We start from the raw sequence: 21203 nt of genomic DNA on the forward strand, positions 1-21203 counted from the left end.
ATTAATACAACTCTTTAAGAAATGTGAAGGGCCAAATAAGTGAAAACATATTCCTGCCTTTTGCAGACTGTGTGCCACAATCTGTGTTTTCACACATATTTCCCCAGTGCGATCCTGCAAAGGGGACTTCAGAGCAAAGAAATAATGTATTGTGGGTTTCAGGCTCCTCACTCTGAAAGCTTTCAAAAATCTCTATGTCATAAGCATAAAAATAATTTTGCTATGAAGAAACGGGTATTGCTTATACTTTTAAAGATTGCTGCTCTTAGCAGGTATTTTCCTTCATGTGCTCTTGTCATCTTGCTGTGTTCCCTTGGAGCTCTAGTAGCAACGAGACTGTGTGATGGGTGAGGAGCAACACGTGGCTGTCAAACAGGGAAGTCAGCGGGAATGGAGGAATGAGAAACTCATTGTGGGGTCACCATGGAGCTTTATCCATCACAGACACAGCGGTGTCTTTACTCTCTTGCAGCCTACACTGGCCAAAAGGTGACAAGAGGGGTGCTGTCCCCATGCCACTGCTGAGACAGATCGTACTGTCTGCCATCTAAATGTAGCTCTTCCTTAGGTGGTTATAGAACTGGAGGAGGTTGCGGTTTACAACCAACAGCATTGAGGGAAGTGCCTGTAGGAGGATCCAACTCCTGTCTGATTGTCTTCACACCTGATCTGACAGGCAGGTGCTGGGGACTTGACACAATTCTCTGTTTGCCTCATGAATCTCTTTCTACCTCAGTTATAAACACCCGTGACTTGCTCCCGAGGGAAGGAGAGATGGAGATGTGCTGTTTTCAGTGTCTGGGGCGGGGGAAAAGTGGAGGAGAGAACTTAGATGCATAACTTGGACTGAATCACTTCTGATTCCCGCTCTGTTTGCCAAGACTGATCTTAAAGAGCAAAGCCCTGACCCTTTGAAGGAAAGTCTTGCACAGTATTGACTGAATGCTGCTCAGACCCCAAGTTGTCAAGGAGCTGGCACCTAAGTAAGTCCATTTAATTGAGTGGGGCTGCTTGATTGCATAAACTTACTTACATCCATAGATCTGTGTACAGATAATTTGGAGAAGCAGGGTCATAAGTCACCTTTTTCATTGGTTTAATAGCTTACACAGCCCTGTACCTCTTGCAGCAATAGTGAGCAAACACTGGCTTAAGTTCAGTTTCGGCACAAAGGAAAAGATAGAATCACAGAGTCATTTTGGTCGGAAAAGCCCCTCAAGATCTTCGAGTCCAACTATTCCCCCACCCCTGGCACTACCCCATGTCCCTGAGAACCTCATCTCCGTCTGTCCAACCCCTCCAGGGATGGTGACTCCACCACTGCCCTGGGCAGCCTGTTCCAATGCCCGACAGCCCTGTGGGCAGGAAATTGTTCCCAAGATCCAACCTCAGCCTCCCCTGGCGCAACTTGAGGCCGTTTCCTCTGGTCCTGGTGCTTGTTCCTTTGGAGCAGAGCCCGACCCCCCCTGGCTCCAAGCTCCTTTCAGGCAGTTCAGAGATCAGAAGGTCTCCCCTCAGCTCCTCTTCTCCAGGCTGAACCCCCCAGGTCCCTCAGCCGCTTCCATCACACTTGTGCTTCAGCTCCTTCCAGATAAGGCAGAACATACCGAAAGGAGAATTGAAGAGCTGGGAATGTTTATGTGTTATTTTCAGATAAGAGCCAAAGTGTTTTCATTAAGCAGCTCCCCAGTCTTAAATTCAGCAGGATAGAGGTTAGGGCCAGTTCTAGGGCCCTAAAATTTAAGTTTTCAGGCCTGCACCGGATCATCCCAACAACTGCCACGAGATGGCAGCCAGATAAGATCCTGTCTGCAATCACTGCTGAAATAATCAATTCTATTGCGAATTTTTTAAGTCACAAAAGAAGCTCTTTTCAACACCCTAGCTGTATTAATATTTTACTAATTGTCATTCTTATAGAATCATTCAACCACTTCTTTAAAAATAGCAGGTGTGCTCTTTACAATAACGCAGATATCAATACCGGATGCAGATAAACCAGTTAAACTGGAGAAAGAAAAGCTATAATTTAGTAACTCTTTAAGAATTTATATTTTCTTCTCAAGTTTACGTTTTAAAGCTGAAGCATTTTTATGGCAGTTGTAAAGAATTTCAGTGTAATTGTGACTTGATTCACTTGAGATGTGTCCATGCCGAGACGTAGGCCGAAGGAGAGCAGCTCCGGGCAGCGCTGGGCAGCCTGTGCCAAAGGCAGCACTTCTACACTTCAGCTTATTTCCTTGGACAAACAGCCAGTAAGGTTTGCAGGATGTATCTCTACCTATTTTCTTCAAATGGTGGGATTCTGGAATGTCCTAGTTCCTTTGCTTAGCTTAATCTAAAACCAGTCTTGAAACTATCTAAAATCTTAGCTGCTGCCTCTATTTTATTTTTTTTTTTAAAGCCAGAAGTCATCATAAAAACCCAAATCTGATTATCTTTGAACATCCATTTGTTGTTTGAAAATCAAATCTCAGTTCTAGATTCACAAGTGACCTCTGTTCCAGCTTAATTTCTGAACACAAGAGTGTCCTGAAAGTCCCAAAATCTCAGGTGAAAGCCCATGTTATGCTATTTGGCTATTTAATCCTATTAGGATGTGATACCTACAATTGTAAATACCTATGATTGCATACGTGCCCTTATTGTATAGCCTCAGAAAATGAGGATGGACTCAAGTAATAGATATTTGTTAATCTGTACGATTGTACCATTCTTTATCTTTACTTAAACTTGACATTTGCACAGGCCTTCTTCAAACACCTCCTGATTTACTGGAGTAGATGATAATTCATCTGGTTATTAACTGCCTGACCTCCACAGACATTGCTTGATTTCATAAAATAAAAAATAAATAAACCCCAAGCCACTAAGAAATACAAAAACCTCACAAACAAACAAAAAAGGAAACCCAAAAACAACACCACAGCTCAGATTTTCAAGGCATCCTAGAAGCTTTTGACACCCACTTTATAGAACTTTGAAAGAAAACCTGTTGCAATCCAGTTGCTATAATTTTGCAAAGAGCATTTGTGACCTTCAGGAACTGGAATGGGACTTAGACATTGTTCCATCAAAGGATTTACTCAGCTAGGTACTAATGATCTGGCCTTCATTTGAACTAATGAAATGGGACAAAATTACCCATGAAAATAAAGCTATACCCATTGCCCGTGCCCCACGTCTTTCCTCTTTCTGTAGCAGCACAAAGGGGATTTAAAGGGCACTTCTGGATTTCTGTGGCCAAAAGGAATCCCCTGCCAGGACAAAGCTGGAATTTCATGCCATCTGATTATTCTTTTCTCCCCACATTAGGGATTTTCTGGGATGTATCCAGGGCAGAAAGGGACATGGCCATATTCTGGCATTCTCTGAGGATCCTGAGCCAGGAAAAGGATCCTCAGGGTGATCCCAGCTGGCACGCGTTAAAATCACCATTTGGCTGCTTTACCTTGCAATAAGGGTGGACAGGAGGTTCCCAGCTATGTTTGCCTTCCTCCCCCTTGTGCTTGAGATCTACAACCTGTAGTTAAAAAGCAAAAAGTACAATGACTTTACTCAGGCATGTAACTGAAGCTTCAGTGGGTGTTTTGAGCTCTCCCTCAGTAACAGGCAGAGGGGGGACAGACACCTGTCTGCCTTACACAGGAGGGTCATCAGTCCACCCTGTGGATCTAAGCCCTTAATTATGTAGGGAATGGGAAGACTGTTGTCAGTCTAAGATAGAATCATAGAATAGAATCATTTTGGTTGGAAGAGATCCTTAAGCTCATTATAACCTAAATCTAGCACTAAACCATGTCCCTAAGAGTCTCATCTCCGTGTCTTTTAAACCGCTCCAGGGATGGTGACTCCACCTCTGCACTGGGCAGCCTGTTCCACTGCTTCACAACCCATTTAATGAAGAAATGTTTTGTAATATCCAATCTGAACCTCCCCTGGTGCAACTGGAGGACAGTTCCTCTTCTCCTATCGCTTGTTACTCAGGAGAAGAGACCAACACCCCCCCATGCTACAACCTCCTGTCAGGCAGTTGTAGACAGCAAGAAGGTCAATGATAAAGGTCAGATGATGAAGCCACATCCAAAACAACTAGTTGATACACTCTGAAAGTAAACAGAAACACCCTAAACCAGTGTTTGGTTGGTCTCGTGATTTCCATCGTGAAACTTGCCCTGGTAAAAAGCTTTTTCTCTTCTTCCAGGAATGGTTCTGTGCCTTCCCAGGGCAGCGACTGGGAAGGTGACAGTGGACTTAGGGCCAGGCTGGTGTGCTGGGTTGTTGTTCAGATTACATTAAATGGATCACACAGAAACTAATGGGTCTCTACATCTGAAATTAAAATGTTGTCGCTTACATGTAGTTTTAGTTAGTGACAACATAGGATTTGTTGAGTGCCTCTTGCAAAACGGAAGTGCTATTGCATGCTTGGTATGGTTTATCTGAATCTTGAGCAGGGCGTAATGAATTTGGCTTGTGCTAGCGGCTGTTTATGTTTGCTGCAGTTTTTAATGCTTTATCTGCTGTGAAATGCTCAACCCATTCTCTACACATGGCCCAAACACAGCCCTTGTACTTACCCAGAGCGCTATGGCCACAGTGATGTCTTTGCTTCTGTGCTTCTCAGCCATTTTATGGTCCATGTTCAGTCAAACTCGCCTCCTGCCTGTCTGTTTGTGCATCAGCAAAACTTCCAGATCGCGCTGGTGTAGCTTTGGAGGTTGGAGCAATTCAGGTGCGAACTCGGGGTCTGGATTAGGAGCAACCAGTTCACTTTGTCCAAGGTGGTGAACAGCCCTTGGATATCCAAGATGCTCAGTGGTCGCCGGTCCCTCCACGTAGCCCTGTCATCTCTTTCTGGAGGCAAAGCTTTAACTGAGAATCTAAAATCCAATTCAAACAAGGTTCAAGACACATTGGATGTTACTGGTTTGTTGATAATATTTATGGAAATTAATGTAATGCTTCTACAGTATGTATAGTTTATAATTACTATTCAGCTCATTGAAAAGGTTAGTGCATACTGGAAAAGTACACATGAATATGAAAGTTCCTTCCTGCCTTGCAGAAGTGATGATAAAGAATAAATTATTGAAGAAAATTAAGCATTGTAATTGGGGAACATTCCCTTATTACTACGTAAAGCCAGCCATTAGCATCAGATTTGCATTTTATACCATGCAGCAGGAAATATTTAAGTTGACAAATAGGATATTTAATACAGCAACAGATACTTGGCAGCCAGATATTAACAACTGTTACTGATGTGATTTATTCACCATTATAAAAAGGGCATTACTATGTGCATATGATTCAGAAATTAACTCCAGTTTACCAAGAGGCCTTGACTGCTTGACCTCTTAATATCCTTATAATGACGCCATTTACCATTCAAAGGCTTATTCAAGTCACTCACTGCTGGATTTGTTCTAAAAGCATCCATTGTAGGGCAGATATTTGTGTGCGTTACCATTTCTCATTGACGTCGTAGGCTCAAACGTTTTTTAAGTGGGGAAAAGCTCCTGGGTAAAGCCCCGCTCAGGGTGTCAGGAGCAGAATCGATCCACAGTATTTCCTTCTGCTACAAACCAGCGGCGCAAGTGGAAGCAGAACCACAGCACAGGCGTATGGTTTTCTACGTGCCAAAGTCTCCGTCAGTTGATGAGGCCCTGGATCGCACTGGGAACGGGCTTCACTCCGCCCCTGTGCTGACCAACACGTGTTCTTGCATGTGGATTTCACACTTCCCTACTTGTTTTACTCACTTTAGCTTTGCCTTCTGGAACTTCCCTTTTTCTATCTCAAAATACCTATTCAGAACTGAAGGTTGGCTTTATTTAACCTTAATTATTTTTCAGCTAAAAAATCCAGGTGTGATGTTTAGTATTTAGATAATCACCTATTTAATGTGATCCAGGCTTAACAGCTGTTGAGCCTCTCTACTAGTTCTAATTGGTGCTAAAATCTTGGTAGTATAGGTCACTGTTTTGTCCTTAGCCTCTTGGTTTTCTCTTAAAAGTTATTTTTGAAGTTCCCATTTGGAACTGGTGCCAATGATGCACCAGCACAAGGAAACCATAGGTATGGACACCAACACGCGTGAAAATAAAGGCATAACTGTTCCTTTATACGATTGCTGAGCTTCACCCTTCTTGTTTTCTCTTTCTTTTTAATTTGAATGCACCTGTTTGTGTGTTGATTAGGTATGGGCAACAGACCTTGACCTTTGCTATAGTGACCAGCTGGCCTTGACTCAGCTCATGTTGTACATGACAGATGGAAGCCTGGATTGTCACTCCAGCCGCTTTGAAGTATCTCTTGGATCAAATAAAATGAAAAGCCAACGTATTCAGCATGAGGAGACAAAAACTGTAAGCAGCTATTTGTTTACAAATAAAATTATTAATTACTGAAAAGTCAAAAATCTGTCCTAGATGTCTGTTCTGGAGGAGCTGAATCTGCCTGTTTCAGATTTTAAACTGCTACTTTTAGATTTTAGAAGATTAATAAAGTAAATAGGATACCATCAGGTTAGAAATTAAGAGGAAGGTTCTGGATGCTTATGGCTACCTGATTATTCATCCTTTGTACTCAGTAATATTGTTTGTGGTAGTAACTAACTTCTAAATATATTAGGTAGTTTTCAAGTTGTAAAAAATGGGCTAATTTAGAAGTTGCCATGACTACAGGAGTAACTTCAAAGCAGTCAAGAAATCTGAACCATCAGCTCTGATTTGGGATCAGAAGTTCAAGCACTGAAGTTCTGCTCTAGCTTTGTACTTTCTTGCACAAAACTGGGGGTAAAACCAGCGGGACTCCAGCTGGGGAAGGATCTGGACACCTCAACCCCTCCCAGCTCTCACCTGAGTTCAACCCGGAACCTTCGGTCAGTTCTGCGTCAATCTTTCCATTTTCTATCACCAGGTCAGGCTCAGCTGGTAGATCAGTCTTGGCACAGGATTTAATACTCTATGAACCACAAGACCATCCCTCTGAAAAGGGAAGAAAGGCCTCTAGAATGGTCAGAGAATAAGAAATGTATGGATATGTACCTATACACATATAGACATAAAACAGATGCAGTTTTACACGTTTTACAGAAGATTCACAACTCTTCTTTTTTCATCCATAGAGGAGGAATGTAGCACCATTCCAAAAATGTCATGGAGCTGTAATTTAGAGGTTAATGAGCTCTTGATCTATTGTTCTTGTCAAGCGACCACTTTTAGTTGGAGAGAAGTAAATTAGATATGATTGGTCCCAGTAGTACAAGTTTCAGAAATGAAAAGTAATCAAGTAGCAACTTTTTTTTAATTAAAATTCTGTCAGATTTAACATAAATTGGCACAATATCCTTTATTTTTCTTCTTTATTTCAGAGGTTTTTATCTCCTTAAGAGTTAACTACAAAAAATGCACTCTCTCTGGAAAATATCTTTAGAAAAAGAAACAAACAAACCAAGAGACAAATGCTTTTACAGCACATGATCTGTAATGAATGATTAAGTAAAACACTTTGTGTAAAAATTATGATGTTAATAATGATTCTGTCCCTTTTAATTTATTATATATTCTCAGTCCTGGTAGGTTTGATTTTGATAAAATGGAGCAGCAACCGAGTTTGTGTGATGATTTTATTTTTAGAAATCCTTCTTTGAAAGAACAAATTTCCTAGATACTGCTGCTACTGTAATTATGTACAAAACCAATCACTCATTATAGTTAGGATACATTATCTTCTAGACAGATGAGGCTAAATAAGCAACACATTAATAATTCATCCTGCAGTTCATTATGCATGTGTATGCATGCTTTGTAGCTGAAATAAGCACCTCATCAACCTGATGCCAACCCTTAAACAATAGTTCTGTGTTATTGCAGCCACATTCAAGTTTACGCTTGTTAAACTGCTACTTGGATTATTTTATCAAGCATTCATTTATTTGTGGTCCCCTACTGCAGAGAACAGATTTTGGAAGCTCCTTTTTTAAGTTAATGACTTGAGCAATGGGTGTTATTAATTCTCAGAATATTATAAACATGATTAATTTTCAGGCAGAGATGTATTATATAAGGATTTCAACTATGTCAACGTAAATGAGTCAATGTCAAAACAAATATCATTTTAGAAAAAATACTGTAAATTACATGCTTCGATGTGCAGTATCTGCACTCTGAATGAACAGTCCAGTGTTAAAAATAAGTCTTGGTTTAGGCGAATGTCTCCATTCAGTTCTGCTCAGTGCAACATCCCAGTTCTTTGTCCTACACATGGGTAAGAGTTTAAACTCAATGCAGTGCTGGTGTTTATCCACAGTGCGAAGTCCACCGGTGTCAGTTGTGTAGCTCCTTGGGGCCTCGTCTCCCCAAAGACTTGCTGGAAAAATTCTGCATAGTAACGCTGCAGCAGAATGTTCAGTCTTGGAGAAACCCCATTTCAAAAACTACTGATGATAGGCTTTGGAATTTCTGTTACCGAGAAGAGCTGACTCTAGAGCAACATGTGTTACCGCAGGGCAGGAGAGATGCAGAGGATCCACGTAGAATGATTTCACAGGGCTCAGTTACCAATGAAGCTGTGAAAATATCAAATTGTGGTACATAAAGAGGGATTCTGTAGAGCAGATCTATAATATAAGGTTTCACGTACAGCATGAGGTGAGGATTTAATTTTGCTGCGTGGAAATGTCCATGCTGAATAGACATTGTGTTAACATGAGTTCGTCCAAATGGAGCCTTACTCCATACTCACATGAGTTCACTGAGAAGAGGCCATTTAAAGAGTAAATTGTTGGTTTCTGATAGAAATGGTATGAAAATAAAGCCTGTGGTGGTGTTTTCTCCAGCCTGCTCCAAGAAGCAACTGGTGTGCGGCAGCAAGCGCTCAGCTGAGACACTCTAGCCTCTCAGGGGTCTCCTACAACCTTCTCCTCCAGATGTGTCAAGCTCACGGCATTGGATTTGACCTCCAGGTACAAACGGGAAAGACTAGAAAATGCGATATTCACTCTGCATAATTTTTGTATCTGAATTCTAATATGGTGAAACCACTTAGCACAATGTGAAACTGAAGTGTTCTGTTTAGCATAATATAATGTTAAAGTGTTCTGTTAAAAACACAGCAAGGTGGTGTGCTACAGTTTTGCTTGGTATACATCGGGACTGATTTTATTTTAAATTGTTTTCACAATGCTAATTAATGAACTCTGAATTGCATCAAGGTCTTTGGTAGTCCCTGTAAAAATTAGTCTAATATGATAACACTTAGCTGGGTATAAGTCTTGAAGAACTGCAGTGCTGAATGAAATGTAAAAGAGTTTAGAAGATGTTACACAAGACAGAACAGCAGATAGAGATAGAGATTTCTGATCCTAAGGCTTCACTGGGAAATGCAGAATTGTATGTGTTTTCTCAGTATAAACCCCCCCAGGGGTGGCAGATGTTTGTTTGTCACTCAGCAAATCTGAAAGTCAAACAGTGAGTTTTGCTGCTGACCAAACTGTCACCAGTATCCAGCCACGAGGAAGCAGAGCAGGAGGTAAACTTTAAAAAATGGAAAACTAAATATATTTTCACTCTTAATTTAAGTGTGTGTAAGGCTTTTAGGAGTTAACTGGTAAAAATAACTGTGTAAGGAAATAGTTTTTAAGATACTTATGACCAACTCTAACTACATTGGAACAAAAATATTTGCTATTGAATAGACTCTGTCTTATGTATTCTATTTACGTAAAGTTAATGTGTTGTATTCTCTATAATAAATTGTAACAATAATCTGCTTACACTGAGCAATAATCCATGACACAAAATTCAAAATTAGCCTTTCTTAGATATGGTTATGTACTTACTCTGCATGTTTAATGCATTTATTATAGTTATCACTATTTTAGGAATAATTAAAGCATTTTTTCTTTTGATTTAACAGGAAAAACAGGGAACGGTTTTTATATTGTACGAAGATCAGAAGCGATCCAGCCTGGGAATGATGTAAGTCTGCACTGGCGGTTCCCTGGCCTGATAGCCAGTTGGGCACACACAGATGGTCACCAGGGAAAGGAACAGTCAGGCCACCGCATGTTCAAGTTCACTGTCACCTCCTCTTTAGGAAAGTAGAATGGTTTATTGTAAGGTTGGCCTTTTGTACAGTTTTGGGGTGGTTTTCAGCATTTTAGTAACAAAAAAGGTACGGGAATCTGCTGAGATGAAAGGCTGAGAGCATTGCAGACTGAACACCCCTGCAGGTCACTGCCAGTTTAGCTGTGAGACCACACAGATCACCACAGGTTTCCCTTCACAGGCAACATTGTTAAAAGCATGCTATACAGGATGCAAAGGAGGTTGAAGTTTAATGCCTTTTTATATTCTGTATAAGCGATCAACAGCAGTCAGGCAACAGCAGATCTGGGAGTTTAGTAGTTCTTTAGACATTATGAGCCTCTCCTAAGAAGTCTAAAAAAGTGTCACCTGCAGAAATCTACAGTCCACTCACTGAAAACTTCCGTTCAGAGAAAATTTATGTAAAGTTTACTGCCCAAATATGACATGATGAGTGAGGGGCTGAAAGGATCTGTTCTCAGTCTGTTCTGTACTCCTTTGATGCTGGAGTTATTTCGTCAATGACCTGGGTAAGAAAACAGCTTCCTTGTGCGCTGGATGTGACTGCAAGTACTTTGGAGGGCAGGAATAGAATTCAACATGATCTTGACAAATTGAAGAAGCAATATGAAAAACAGAATTACAGTCAGTTGGAACCAGGTGCAAGAAATTACATTGAGATAGCAGGAATGAACATGAGGAACTGGCTTTACAGAAAATGATCTGTGCATTGCAGTGGTTTGCAAACTGCCTGCTAGTCATGATGTCATGATCTTATAGAAAAAGGGAAAGAATACAACCTGGGGGTACGTTGGAAGGAATCCTTCCATTCTGCTCAGAGGGAGGCAAGGAAAATGTGTAGAGTTCTAGAAAGCCTGGCTTACAAGGCAAGACTAAAGGGTGTGGAGGAGAGGATGCAGAAGTGAGATCTGCTGACAGTCTTCAAGCACATAAAAAGCCTCTGTGGGAAGGAAAAATCTAATTTCCATGTCTTTGTTGGTAGGATAAGGAGAAATGAGCTTGCAGCAAGAAAGATTCATGTTCAGCGTAAGAAAAATTTCTGATAGTGAGGGAAGAACTAATTAGATTTTTCGGTGCAGTTGTCATTGACAGTGTTTAGTAACAGATTACACAAACCTCTGTCAGGATTGTATAAGTGGCATTGATTTGCCCTAGCACAGGGAATGAGCTAAATGAGTCCTGAAGATTGTTTCTAGGGCTCTGATGCTTCCAGCCTCTACCCAGCTCCTTGTGCATGAGGCTGTTGGGAGTAAACAGGGGAGTTGGATTTGTTTAAAGCTCAGATATTCCTATTCTGCTCTGCACTCAGCTGCAGTCACAACGTAAGCAGCTGAGATGATTGAGCTGCAAGATTAATTGGAAAATAAATCACTAAACAAGAATGTGTAAAATATCTACAGGAGCCATTTAAAAAGCGATTTAGGCATCTGAAAGGGTTCTGTGAGTCCCTAAGCTCTCCTGAGAGCCCACTGATGCTGAAAGGTCAGCTCTTTCCTTCCCGGACCCGGCTATGGAGTCCTCCTCCTGACCCTCCCTTTGCGTTGTCTCTGGTGCTTCTACACCTCTCCAGGACCTGATTCAGCTCAACAACTCAGCAGAAATCCTTCTTTTATTGGATTGGGGTGGGGGGGGTGAGGCTAAGATAGTCAGTCCATAGAGTGAGCATGTGATGGGGAGGGAACTGCAAAGAGGAGATTCTTCCTCTGCATAATATCCCATTCCATAAGATTGTAGGTATTGAGTCTGTATGTGCCACTGAGAAACCAAAGCCTCAAAAGCTACAACAATCTAAGAAATGCTAATACAGCTGAAATTTCTCTTCCAGATGCCTTTCATTAATTGTAAGCAGAAGCAACAGTTCTTGTGAACTAATCCAGATGTTTACAGTGTTCTCCTGTCTCAGCCCCAACTCTGTGGTAGCTGAAACCTACCTGCTTACTTCTGCTAAGTTGATTAATAAAAGTTATTTATTACTCAAATCCTCTCTGTTGACAAGTTAAAATGGAGCCTCATCTTTCATATCTCCCTGAAGATTGCCACCTTGTGAGATTGAAAATACTCATTAAATTCCATCACCAGACAGGCACAAATGAGAGGGCGATTGTTTTTAAGCATGTGAAGGGAATCATTGGTAAACTCATTTGTTTGGATATCATTAACAGAACAATCGGAGAGGATCTCCAGGGGGTCCTCATGACCTTTGCTCGCAATCTCTTCATCATCCATCAAGAAATATCAGCACCTAATATGCAAGGCGAGACCAATTTTAAGGTGAGGTGTTAATTAACTAACGATCCTGCTTAGTTTTGGTACAAGGGCTGAAAATACCTCATGCTGTATCATAAACAAGTGCTAAACCATTCCTTTTTTATTGTTAGCGGTATATATGTGACAGTGTCTAGGTCAATATAGTAAGTCTCCCAGTGAACCTGTTAGTTAAATTTAAGTTTGAAACTTTTTCTTTGAAAAGAGACATACTTCAGCGCGGAATCATCTGTAATGTAATGCTCCCGATTGTCCTTTGTAAGAGCGAAGGAGCTCTTGGCACTGCCTCAGATGGTTTTCTCACAGCTGTCTGGTTTATTTTAAAGGGACTCCATCAAGGTAGGAAGCTGAAATTAGAAACAAACTTCCCAGTTTATAAGAGCTCCGATAATTAACGCTGATTTCTTTCCAGCCGGCAGCCACTGAGTACCTCACCCGTTCGTTCACATCCCTCACCCCACCATCCAATTCACAAATCCCAGTTTTATTCCCCATTTTTTCCCACCCACCCCTGGGTACCAGAGGATGCTCTGGGGTGGGGTGGGGGGAGGCAGGACAGAGCGCAGGGGCTTCTTGCACCAGGAACATCCCCCCAGGAGATGCCACCTCTACCCTGAACTCCTTCGTGCCGACCTCGCTGGCAAAGAGAGGCAGAAAAGCAATAATGAATCCAACCCCGTGCCCTGAAACAAGGACTCATCACAATGCAGCTTTTTGATTCCAGAGAATAGCTCCATTTTCCAGAGGGAGTTCTTTTGCTGAACTACATCACCTTTAACTTTATTAGAAGTTTCTAAGATCCTGTCTTTAAGTGTTTTGTAGAAAGGTAAGATACAGATTTGTATCTTAAATCACATAATTTATATCAGATTCTTTCCAGTCTTAACTCTGACTATATTATCCTCTGGCCAGCAGAGTGTGAAGTTACAGTTTTAGAAAACATAGAATTAAATTTCAATGTGTTGCAGAATAAACAAGCAAAAAATCCTTTTTTTTTCGATATGAGGAGTGAAAGGCAACCATTGAAAAAAATATAAAAGGGAACTCTTCTTCAGAGTGAGTTAACAGTGATTTACATATGTGAAACAGAACACCTGTTAGTTAATTAGAAGTATGAATTGTAACGAATTGTATTTTTTATTTACCTGAGACTTGTACGTATTTACTAATAATTCCCCCACCTGTCCCCAAAGTAATAGTAGGTTTAACTGGCGCATCGTGTCCTGTGTAACACTGGTTACCTTTTCAGGGCAAGTACTGCCAGCTGTGCATTTTGGCTGCTAGATTTCATTATAACACCCATTAAATAACTTGTATTTCTTGAATCCGTTACAGACGGCAATTCAAGATATTGAAGCAATTCTAGGAATTACAGGAGAAAACAAACTGAAATTGGAAGAAGAGCAACCTTTGAAAGCAGATGCTCTGAAAGAATAGTTAACAGAAAATGTTTAAGTGCCTTATTCTTTATGCTTCTGGAAACGCTTTCTCATCTGTAAGAACAGGTTTGGTTTTTCTTCTGCACTGGCGCATGAAGTAATATGAACCGAGACAGAGCAATTTCCATGGTTTCTGAGTGCGGTGTTTACAATACCCCTTCTTTCACAAAAAGCAACTGCTGAAAAGCAGTTTAGTGAGACAGACTGTGTGAAGCCTATTAATAAGATTTTAAAAACAGAAACTGTATTTCAGAAATGACAGTATGAACTTTTTTTTTTGGTCAGAATTGCTGTGTGCTGTTGTATTAAAGGACAACAGTTACTTCTGCACAATTATCTTTGTCCATCAAATCTCTAATCTCATCCCAACAGATAACACATTCTGAATTTTACTATGGAAAGTGTGTCATCTTCATCAGATGGGCACTACTGTCCCAAGGGACATCTTTGAGGTTACTTTCCAAAAAGCTCAGGTAAAACCAGTTTTTAAGACAAATAATTAAATGTAACCAAGCAGTTGTAGATCAGTGCCCAGTTTTTCTGATGCCTGAGTCTTTGATCATTACCTTCAAACATTATATTTTGATTAGCCTTTTTCTCTTCTATTTTGGTCACAGAAATAATTAATTGCAGATGAGGATGTTTGCATAAATGCTGATCCCTGATTTAAATAAAAATCTAAAAGAATATTTTAAATTCTTGTTTATTTTCATTCCTTTCTTACATGTAATTTCAATATGGTCTTGGTTTTGGATATACCAGAGCCCATACAGATTTTTCTAATGGAAATTTAGCCAATGAATGAACTTCCTGTAAGTCTTAGAAATGAAAGTACCAGAGGTATTTTTAGCTGTGGTAGGTACAACATTGATCTCTCACTTGCTTAGGAGTTCTTCCAACAAGACGAGATATATTTGTTCTCTGATCTAATGCACTCTCTTCTGTTTTACTGCTAAGAAGCTCTTTGTAGACTCTCACCTGGCTTCACATCCAAGCTCTGTAATGCCCCAGGTTGGTCAGGAGAAGCAATAACCTGGAGAAGGAGGAGGCACAGGAGAGCACAGCTGGTTTCTTAAGGGTTAAGGAAAATTAAGCCTTGATCCAAGGCAGAAGAACATAAGGTCTGAGAGGCTCATTAGTTCACTGGCACTTAATAGACTGCAGGGTCCTGGGAGTAATGGAAACGTGCACTTCCTCGAGTCTTTGTTCTATTCTGACAAAAGAAAACTGTACCTGTTTTTGCGGGGAACATCTGAAAGTTCCCATGGTGAGAGAGATTTCTCAGTATGTGCAAAGTGTGAAATGTATTTTGAGGAAAAAAAAGTTTTTAATTACTATTAACACTTCTGAGCGTTGAGCTGATGGAAGGATTCAAACTGCTTTGCAGTCTCTCACATTCAAATCTCATGCTGCTGGTGCCAAAAAATTGTATTTTTTTTTAGCAATGCAGCAGATATAAAATGAAATTATAATCTATAAAAAAACAAAACCAGAAATATAGTCATGATTCTCCTATTCACACTCACTAAAGGAATAACAGACTCATTAAACTGTAGCTTGAATTTTAGCACTATTCAGACCATGATCTAGACTGGGAAGAAAACAGAGCAAGTGGGAAAGATAAAAGATGGCCCAGGCTTGGCTGCTCATTGGGAATTGCCCAAGAATTCTGCAGCTAATGACAGCAAAAGCCCACGCTGGTTCCCCAGCTGCAAGGTGTGGAGGAATGCTTGGGGGAGCAGATGAGGGACAGTGGGGTTTGGCAGCAACTGCAGAAGATGGAGACAGTTAAAATAAAGGTTTCATGCTCCTTAATGGGCCAGAGCTGCAAATGAAGATGTGTGTTCTGCTGGCAGCACTTCATGGATCTTGTTGCAAGAATTGATGTACTGTCTGTAACATGTGTGACACACATTTCAGGTCATTCTTCCAAGAGAATGCTACCTGGAGTTGATACTGGAAACTGGGATAGTTGATACTGGAAATTTTTAGATAGTTAGGTTTAAAGCCCTGGGTGGGGGAGAATGGAAGGCATTCAGCCCAAGTTTCCACATTTAGAATGACAGTCCTGAGCACAGAGCAAAAAAAGCAGCTCATCAGCACAACCACTTCCAGAAGTCTGAAATTAAGTATTCAGCCTGCCTGTTTCCTGAAGGATCTCCAAGGCCTCATTCCAAGGCACAGTCCAGGAGACTCTCCCACCTTCAGTCTAGGTTAAACTGACAAGTCCCTGGAATTTTAAGACTGGCCCAGTCCCAAACATTTCTCAGTGATTACCTAACATCGCTTCCCATATAACAAACCACCAGTCACAGGTCTGTGGTACTCCCTCTTGGGGCACACGGATCCTCTGTACTTCATTTTAGACTACAGATTGTTACAGCAATCAGGCACTAAAGATTAGGCACTGCAATCGATCACAACCTTCATTAATGTAATTTAATATATCATCTTTACTGAAGAATGCTTAGACTGGTTTTAGCTTCATCACAAAGATGTGCATTTCAGGAGATGGTTTTGATGCACAAATGATCAGACTGTATCAGAATCCAATGAACACAGAGACCTGCATTGTGCAACCAAATATTAACAGCAGACATTTGGAAGAATGCTTCGTAATACTTCCAGCCTCATTTTAAAGTTGTTTGGTCATGATCCTTGCATACTTTTGAAGTATGCAATGTTTTACTATGCATTTGTAAATACAGACTTGCAGTACATTGTGCAAGCAGATGTGCAGCTATGTGCTCTCAACCAGTGCGAGCCGATGCTGCCAGAGGCTGAAGGATTTTTCCCTTCTTCTTGGACTTTTAACAATATGAGCAACACAAAGTTAACTGCAAAATATCTTGAAATAAAAACTTTTAAAACAAAGTAGTTGTCATATGTCCACTTTATAGGCAATAGCTTTATAGGAGATAATTTTTGACCATGAAACACCAGTTCAGCCCTCCACCATAGTGAGCCACAGCATCACATCCCAACTGCTTTTCTGTCCTCGTTGTTGCCACTGATAAAGATATTTAAGCTAACTATATGCTCTATTCATTATAGGAAGGTGAATTTGAGTCAAATTTCTTACTGATGATGATTAATAATTACTGGCTCTACACATATGTAGTACATTACAGCAAATAAACAGGGTACATTGTTGGGTAGTAATTGATTAATTAGCATATTCATACTACATAGCTCAATGGTTTAAGATTGCTGAGTTTGAGATATTGCTTGCAGTATTGAAAAGGAAAAATTATTCCCATTTCTCAGTTGACTTTTCTGTACAGTTCCCCCCCCCTGCCTAGAATGTGTAATGGTTCAAAACCTTAGATTTTATTTAGAAAAAATCATATCGTGGAATATAGGCTATGCTTTTAAATTTTTTCTCTTCAGAGGGATCTAACACTTTCACCATCAACTTTCACCAAGTGAAATCAACGCAGCTTAACACAATTTTTCCTGAGCGCACGTTAACCTGATGTGAGGAGTGGCAGCAACACACCGGCTGCTCCCCTCAGCACAAGACCCTTTCTAGAAACCTAATTGCCCGATGCTTTGGGGAATTCTCACTCGCTGTAACGAGCGATAACGTGCGACTGGGGGACGACTGGCCCGTCCTGGGTCTGTGCCGGGCGGGCTGACACACTCGCTTCTCCTCACACGATGTCCGCCTCACCTCAGCGCGGTGAGGTGCCCAGGAACGGGCTTTCCCGTATCTCTCCCCCTTCCCGGGCCCTCCTCTCTCCTCAGGGGCCGCACACACAGGCTGCCCCGCTCTGTCTCACACCCACAGCTAAGGACCACTCCCGCTGCTCCCACACACACACAACCCGCTCCAGACCCCCGTCCCACGGCAGCCGCCACCAGCCCTTCCTCTCCCCGCCCTCAGACACGAGGCGGGCGCAGGCGCGGAGGTGGCGCAGGCGCGGCGGCCGGTGCCGCCGGTGCGGGAGTCGGGGCGGGGGGCGGCCCCGCAGGATGCGGGCGCTGAGGCGGCTGCACGAAGCGGTCGTGGGGCTGCTGCTGTGGCGGGGGGCAGCGGCAGCGCCTCGTCCCGCCGCCTCGGAGGTGCTGAGCCAGCACCTGCGGCAGCGCGGCCTCCCCCACTGGACCTCATACTGTGTCAAGTACAGCGCCGTCCGCAACGACCAGTTCGGCCTCTCCCACTTCAACTGGCGGGTGAACGGCGCCAACTACCACATCCTGCGCACCGGCTGCTTCCCCTTCATCAAGTACCACTGCTCCCGCGCCGCCCCGCAGGACCTGGAGCTGCAGAACGTCGCCTTCACCGCCCTCAAGGTCCTCAATGCCGGTGAGTCGTGTCCCGGCGCCGGTGCGCGGCCTCCCTCAGCTCCCCTCGCCGGCGGGGAGGCGGGCGGAGAGACTCCCCTCGGCCTGAGGCGGCTGCGCCCCTCGCAGGCGGGACGGCGGTGGGGGGAGTGAGGTGAAAGCGGCGCTCGTCGGTGAGAGCGACGTCCCTGGGGCCGGTACGAGGCCTCTGACTGGGGCCCCGCCGGTGTCTCCGACCGCGGGCAGCGCCTCAGCGCTCCCCGTCCCCTGCGGTGCCGCGTCCTCCGCCCCCGCCGGCTCGGAGCGGGCGGCGTGAGGAAAACACGATTCGCAAAATGCACCGTCCTGTCAGCAGCTCTGAGGACGCTGAGCTGTTAATCGATCCTCGTCGGGGTTTGACCGAGTTCGTGTTTCTTGTCCAGTTGTGAGAGTGAAAAATTAAACCGCCTTAAAGCAGAGGTGCGAGCGCTTGTTGTTCAGGTGGCTGGCGGCCGTGGGTGTGAGGCGTTTTCCATGTTCTGTTACCGGGAATGAAGTTCTGGCCTTTAAGCAAATACATGAGCGTTAGATGAACCAAAACAGTTAGTTTCTTAAAGAGTGCGTGGGCTATTTTTTTGCGTCTTGAATACAGGCAGTGGAGGACTCGGGCCACTCTTTATCCGAAAGTGCTGCTGCTGTGTAAGCGCTTATAAATCAAAATGTTCCAACAGCACCTTATTAATGTAAAAAAAAAAAGGACATAGCCAAGTTTTTAAATACATTATTATTCAAAACATAGTATACGGATACACTTATTTGAATGGTGACAGTCGCACAACTAATTTAATCAGTTTCTTGTTTTCATAATTAATTTAAAAAATAAATCTCATCTGCTTTGCTGCTCTTCAGTGAGTTTTTACAAAACATGTCTTCTATTCTTGTTATTTTGATCTTCCCAACCGACGTACTGAGAAAATATAATCACAAAGATTGATTTCTTAATAATATTTTAAAATCTGATTTTATTTTTCCCTCCACAGTTGGACCTTTTATCTGCCCCATCTTTCTTGCAGCTACCCTGCCTGTTTTGTATTTAAATGATTAAGTTCTTGAGTAACTTTAAGCACATTAAATTTGGTGTGTCTGTACCTAGCTGAATTCAAGGCCTAAATCAAACTCAATTTTTTTCCTCTACATTAAGTAAAATACCATTGTCTGTAATAGGTGGGTAACTCAGCAGTCCTGGAAATGATAGCAGTTTTTATACATACACCTTTCTACTCACTGCAGTTTTGTTGGTGTTGGTACTCTTGACTACTGATCTGATTTTCCCAAGAGCAGCTTCCTGCTGATCTAGGAAGTCACTGCCTGTTCTCCTGCCTGTCTCTGCTCTGAAACTAATGCCGAACTAGTAACTAAGTGGATGTCCAGAGAGTTGTTTTACTAGTGTTTACATATATATATATAAAAATCAGTAGAAATCAGGCTGTATGCATGACCATGTTTCACTTTCATACTGCTATCCTCCTGTTTTCTTTTTCTATCAATTCCTGCGTATTACTGCTTTTCTTAATCTGCTTTCTGATTCTTGTGTGCGTGATAACAAGAAGGGTGGTCTGTACCAATAGCTGTTTGTAAGCATTTCAGTAAAGGCAAAATATTAGTAAGGCAGCTTTTGCAGGAATGCTTTTCCTCTAATTTGATTTTGGAGTCATTATTCTTTACTATTAATAGGGGTTTTAGTTTTCCTGGATTGCTGTCTTTGTATGTAACATGTTTTTGTCTTTTCTTAGGCATCCCAACTTTACTATATGGAATTGGCTCCTGGTTCTTTGTCAGTGTCACAGAGACTGTTCATACAAGTCATGGCCCAGTTACTATTTATTTTCTAAATAAAGAAGATGAAGGCGCAATGTACTGAAATAATGCCCTCGAGTACCTGTCATTTGGTGGGTTTCTGTGTTACAGCTGCTACAAATATCTGCTCCCTTTGACTAAAAAGAACCGAAGGCGACTGTTTGGGTTGTTTGGTTTTGGTTTTTATGGTGCATTCTTTTACCGAACATGCTGTCTTCAGGAAGCTTCATGGACTTTTTGGTCATAAGAGATTTACTTTTGCAGAGGTCAGTAAAGTTGAAAAAGTAGAAGCCTTGGGAGAAGAATTAGTATTTCTAAGGGTTGTGACTAGTACTGCTGAACAAACTTGTGATAATTTAGAGATCTCATCTACCAGCTTAGAGAACTGAATTGTAACATGCGGGCAAGGAAACTGTGAATACCTTAGGTGTTTTCAGAACATCTCTGAAAACATTGAGCTGCTTATGTTTAGACTCTGACTATATATTTTATAATGCATTAACTGTCATAATTGCAAGAATGTTTGATTGACTCTATGGCACTGACTATTCATAATTGCCCGGGAGACTCTTTGGAAAAATACCACCTCAAGAAGTTAAAAATGGCTGTATCACATTTCTTCAAATGATATTTAAATAAACTATCTAAAATATGTTTGTATTTCTTGCAATTCTTGAACTCTCCAGATATCTACATTATTAGTAGTAGTATTTTCTTTTTGTTGCTTTACAGGTAAGTAACAAAACAGAAATAATCTAGAAGACTTAGTCTCCTGCACTAATTTACAAATTGCTGACTTTTTAACTAATATAGGAGCATGAGAAGAATACTACCCTAATTTTTTGATGCAAAAGAACTGATTTATCCAGCTGTAACTGAGCACAGCTGTAACAGGCACATATAATGATGGAATGACTTAAATTCAGTTGGAAACCTGGGCAAAGAAAAAGCTGTGTTATTTGGATAGTGGAAATATGGAATTATCAGATATTAAGTTCAAACAATAGAAACACCTGTACAGCATATATTACTGGTGCTTAATTTTAGTGCCAGCAAATAATGTTGTTTATCCCAAATACCACGTCTGGTGACGTAAGTTCATTATTCCTATTTCTGTAAGTAGGAAGATAAATGTAAAATGGGTAGGTACTGGTTTTGGAGGGTAATCGCTATTCCTAAAGAAATTATTCGCAAGCTATGACTGTAGTATAATTTCACTTAAATACTTTTTTACTTAATTCCAGATAACAGAACTGTTTCC

The 21203-nt window shown here is 41.6% G+C and overlaps 2 protein-coding genes across 2 annotated transcripts in view; both read left to right on the forward strand.

Moving 5' to 3' along the window:
* The window catches only part of IQCH (IQ motif containing H), a 66897-nt gene extending 52430 nt beyond the window's left edge, over positions 1 to 14467 (forward strand). Inside the window, 5 exon segments of the mRNA XM_082060981.1 lie at positions 6204 to 6371; positions 8846 to 8971; positions 9925 to 9986; positions 12278 to 12386; positions 13716 to 14467. Coding sequence (XP_081917107.1) covers positions 6204 to 6371; positions 8846 to 8971; positions 9925 to 9986; positions 12278 to 12386; positions 13716 to 13817 — 567 coding nt within the window. The 3' untranslated portion in view covers positions 13818 to 14467.
* Positions 14468 to 17717: 3250 nt separating this feature from the next.
* Positions 17718 to 20712, forward strand: LOC309443773 (uncharacterized protein C15orf61). Its single transcript, XM_082061031.1, has 2 exons — positions 17718 to 18128; positions 19879 to 20712. The coding sequence occupies exons 1-2, from the start codon at positions 17795 to 17797 to the stop codon at positions 20004 to 20006; spliced, it is 462 nt and encodes a 153-aa protein (XP_081917157.1). The 5' UTR covers positions 17718 to 17794; the 3' UTR covers positions 20007 to 20712.
* Positions 20713 to 21203: the final 491 nt, after the last annotated feature.

This window comes from Streptopelia decaocto (assembly GCF_964273445.1).
Source record: "Streptopelia decaocto genome assembly, chromosome: 9".
NCBI classification, from domain to species: Eukaryota; Metazoa; Chordata; class Aves; order Columbiformes; family Columbidae; genus Streptopelia; species Streptopelia decaocto.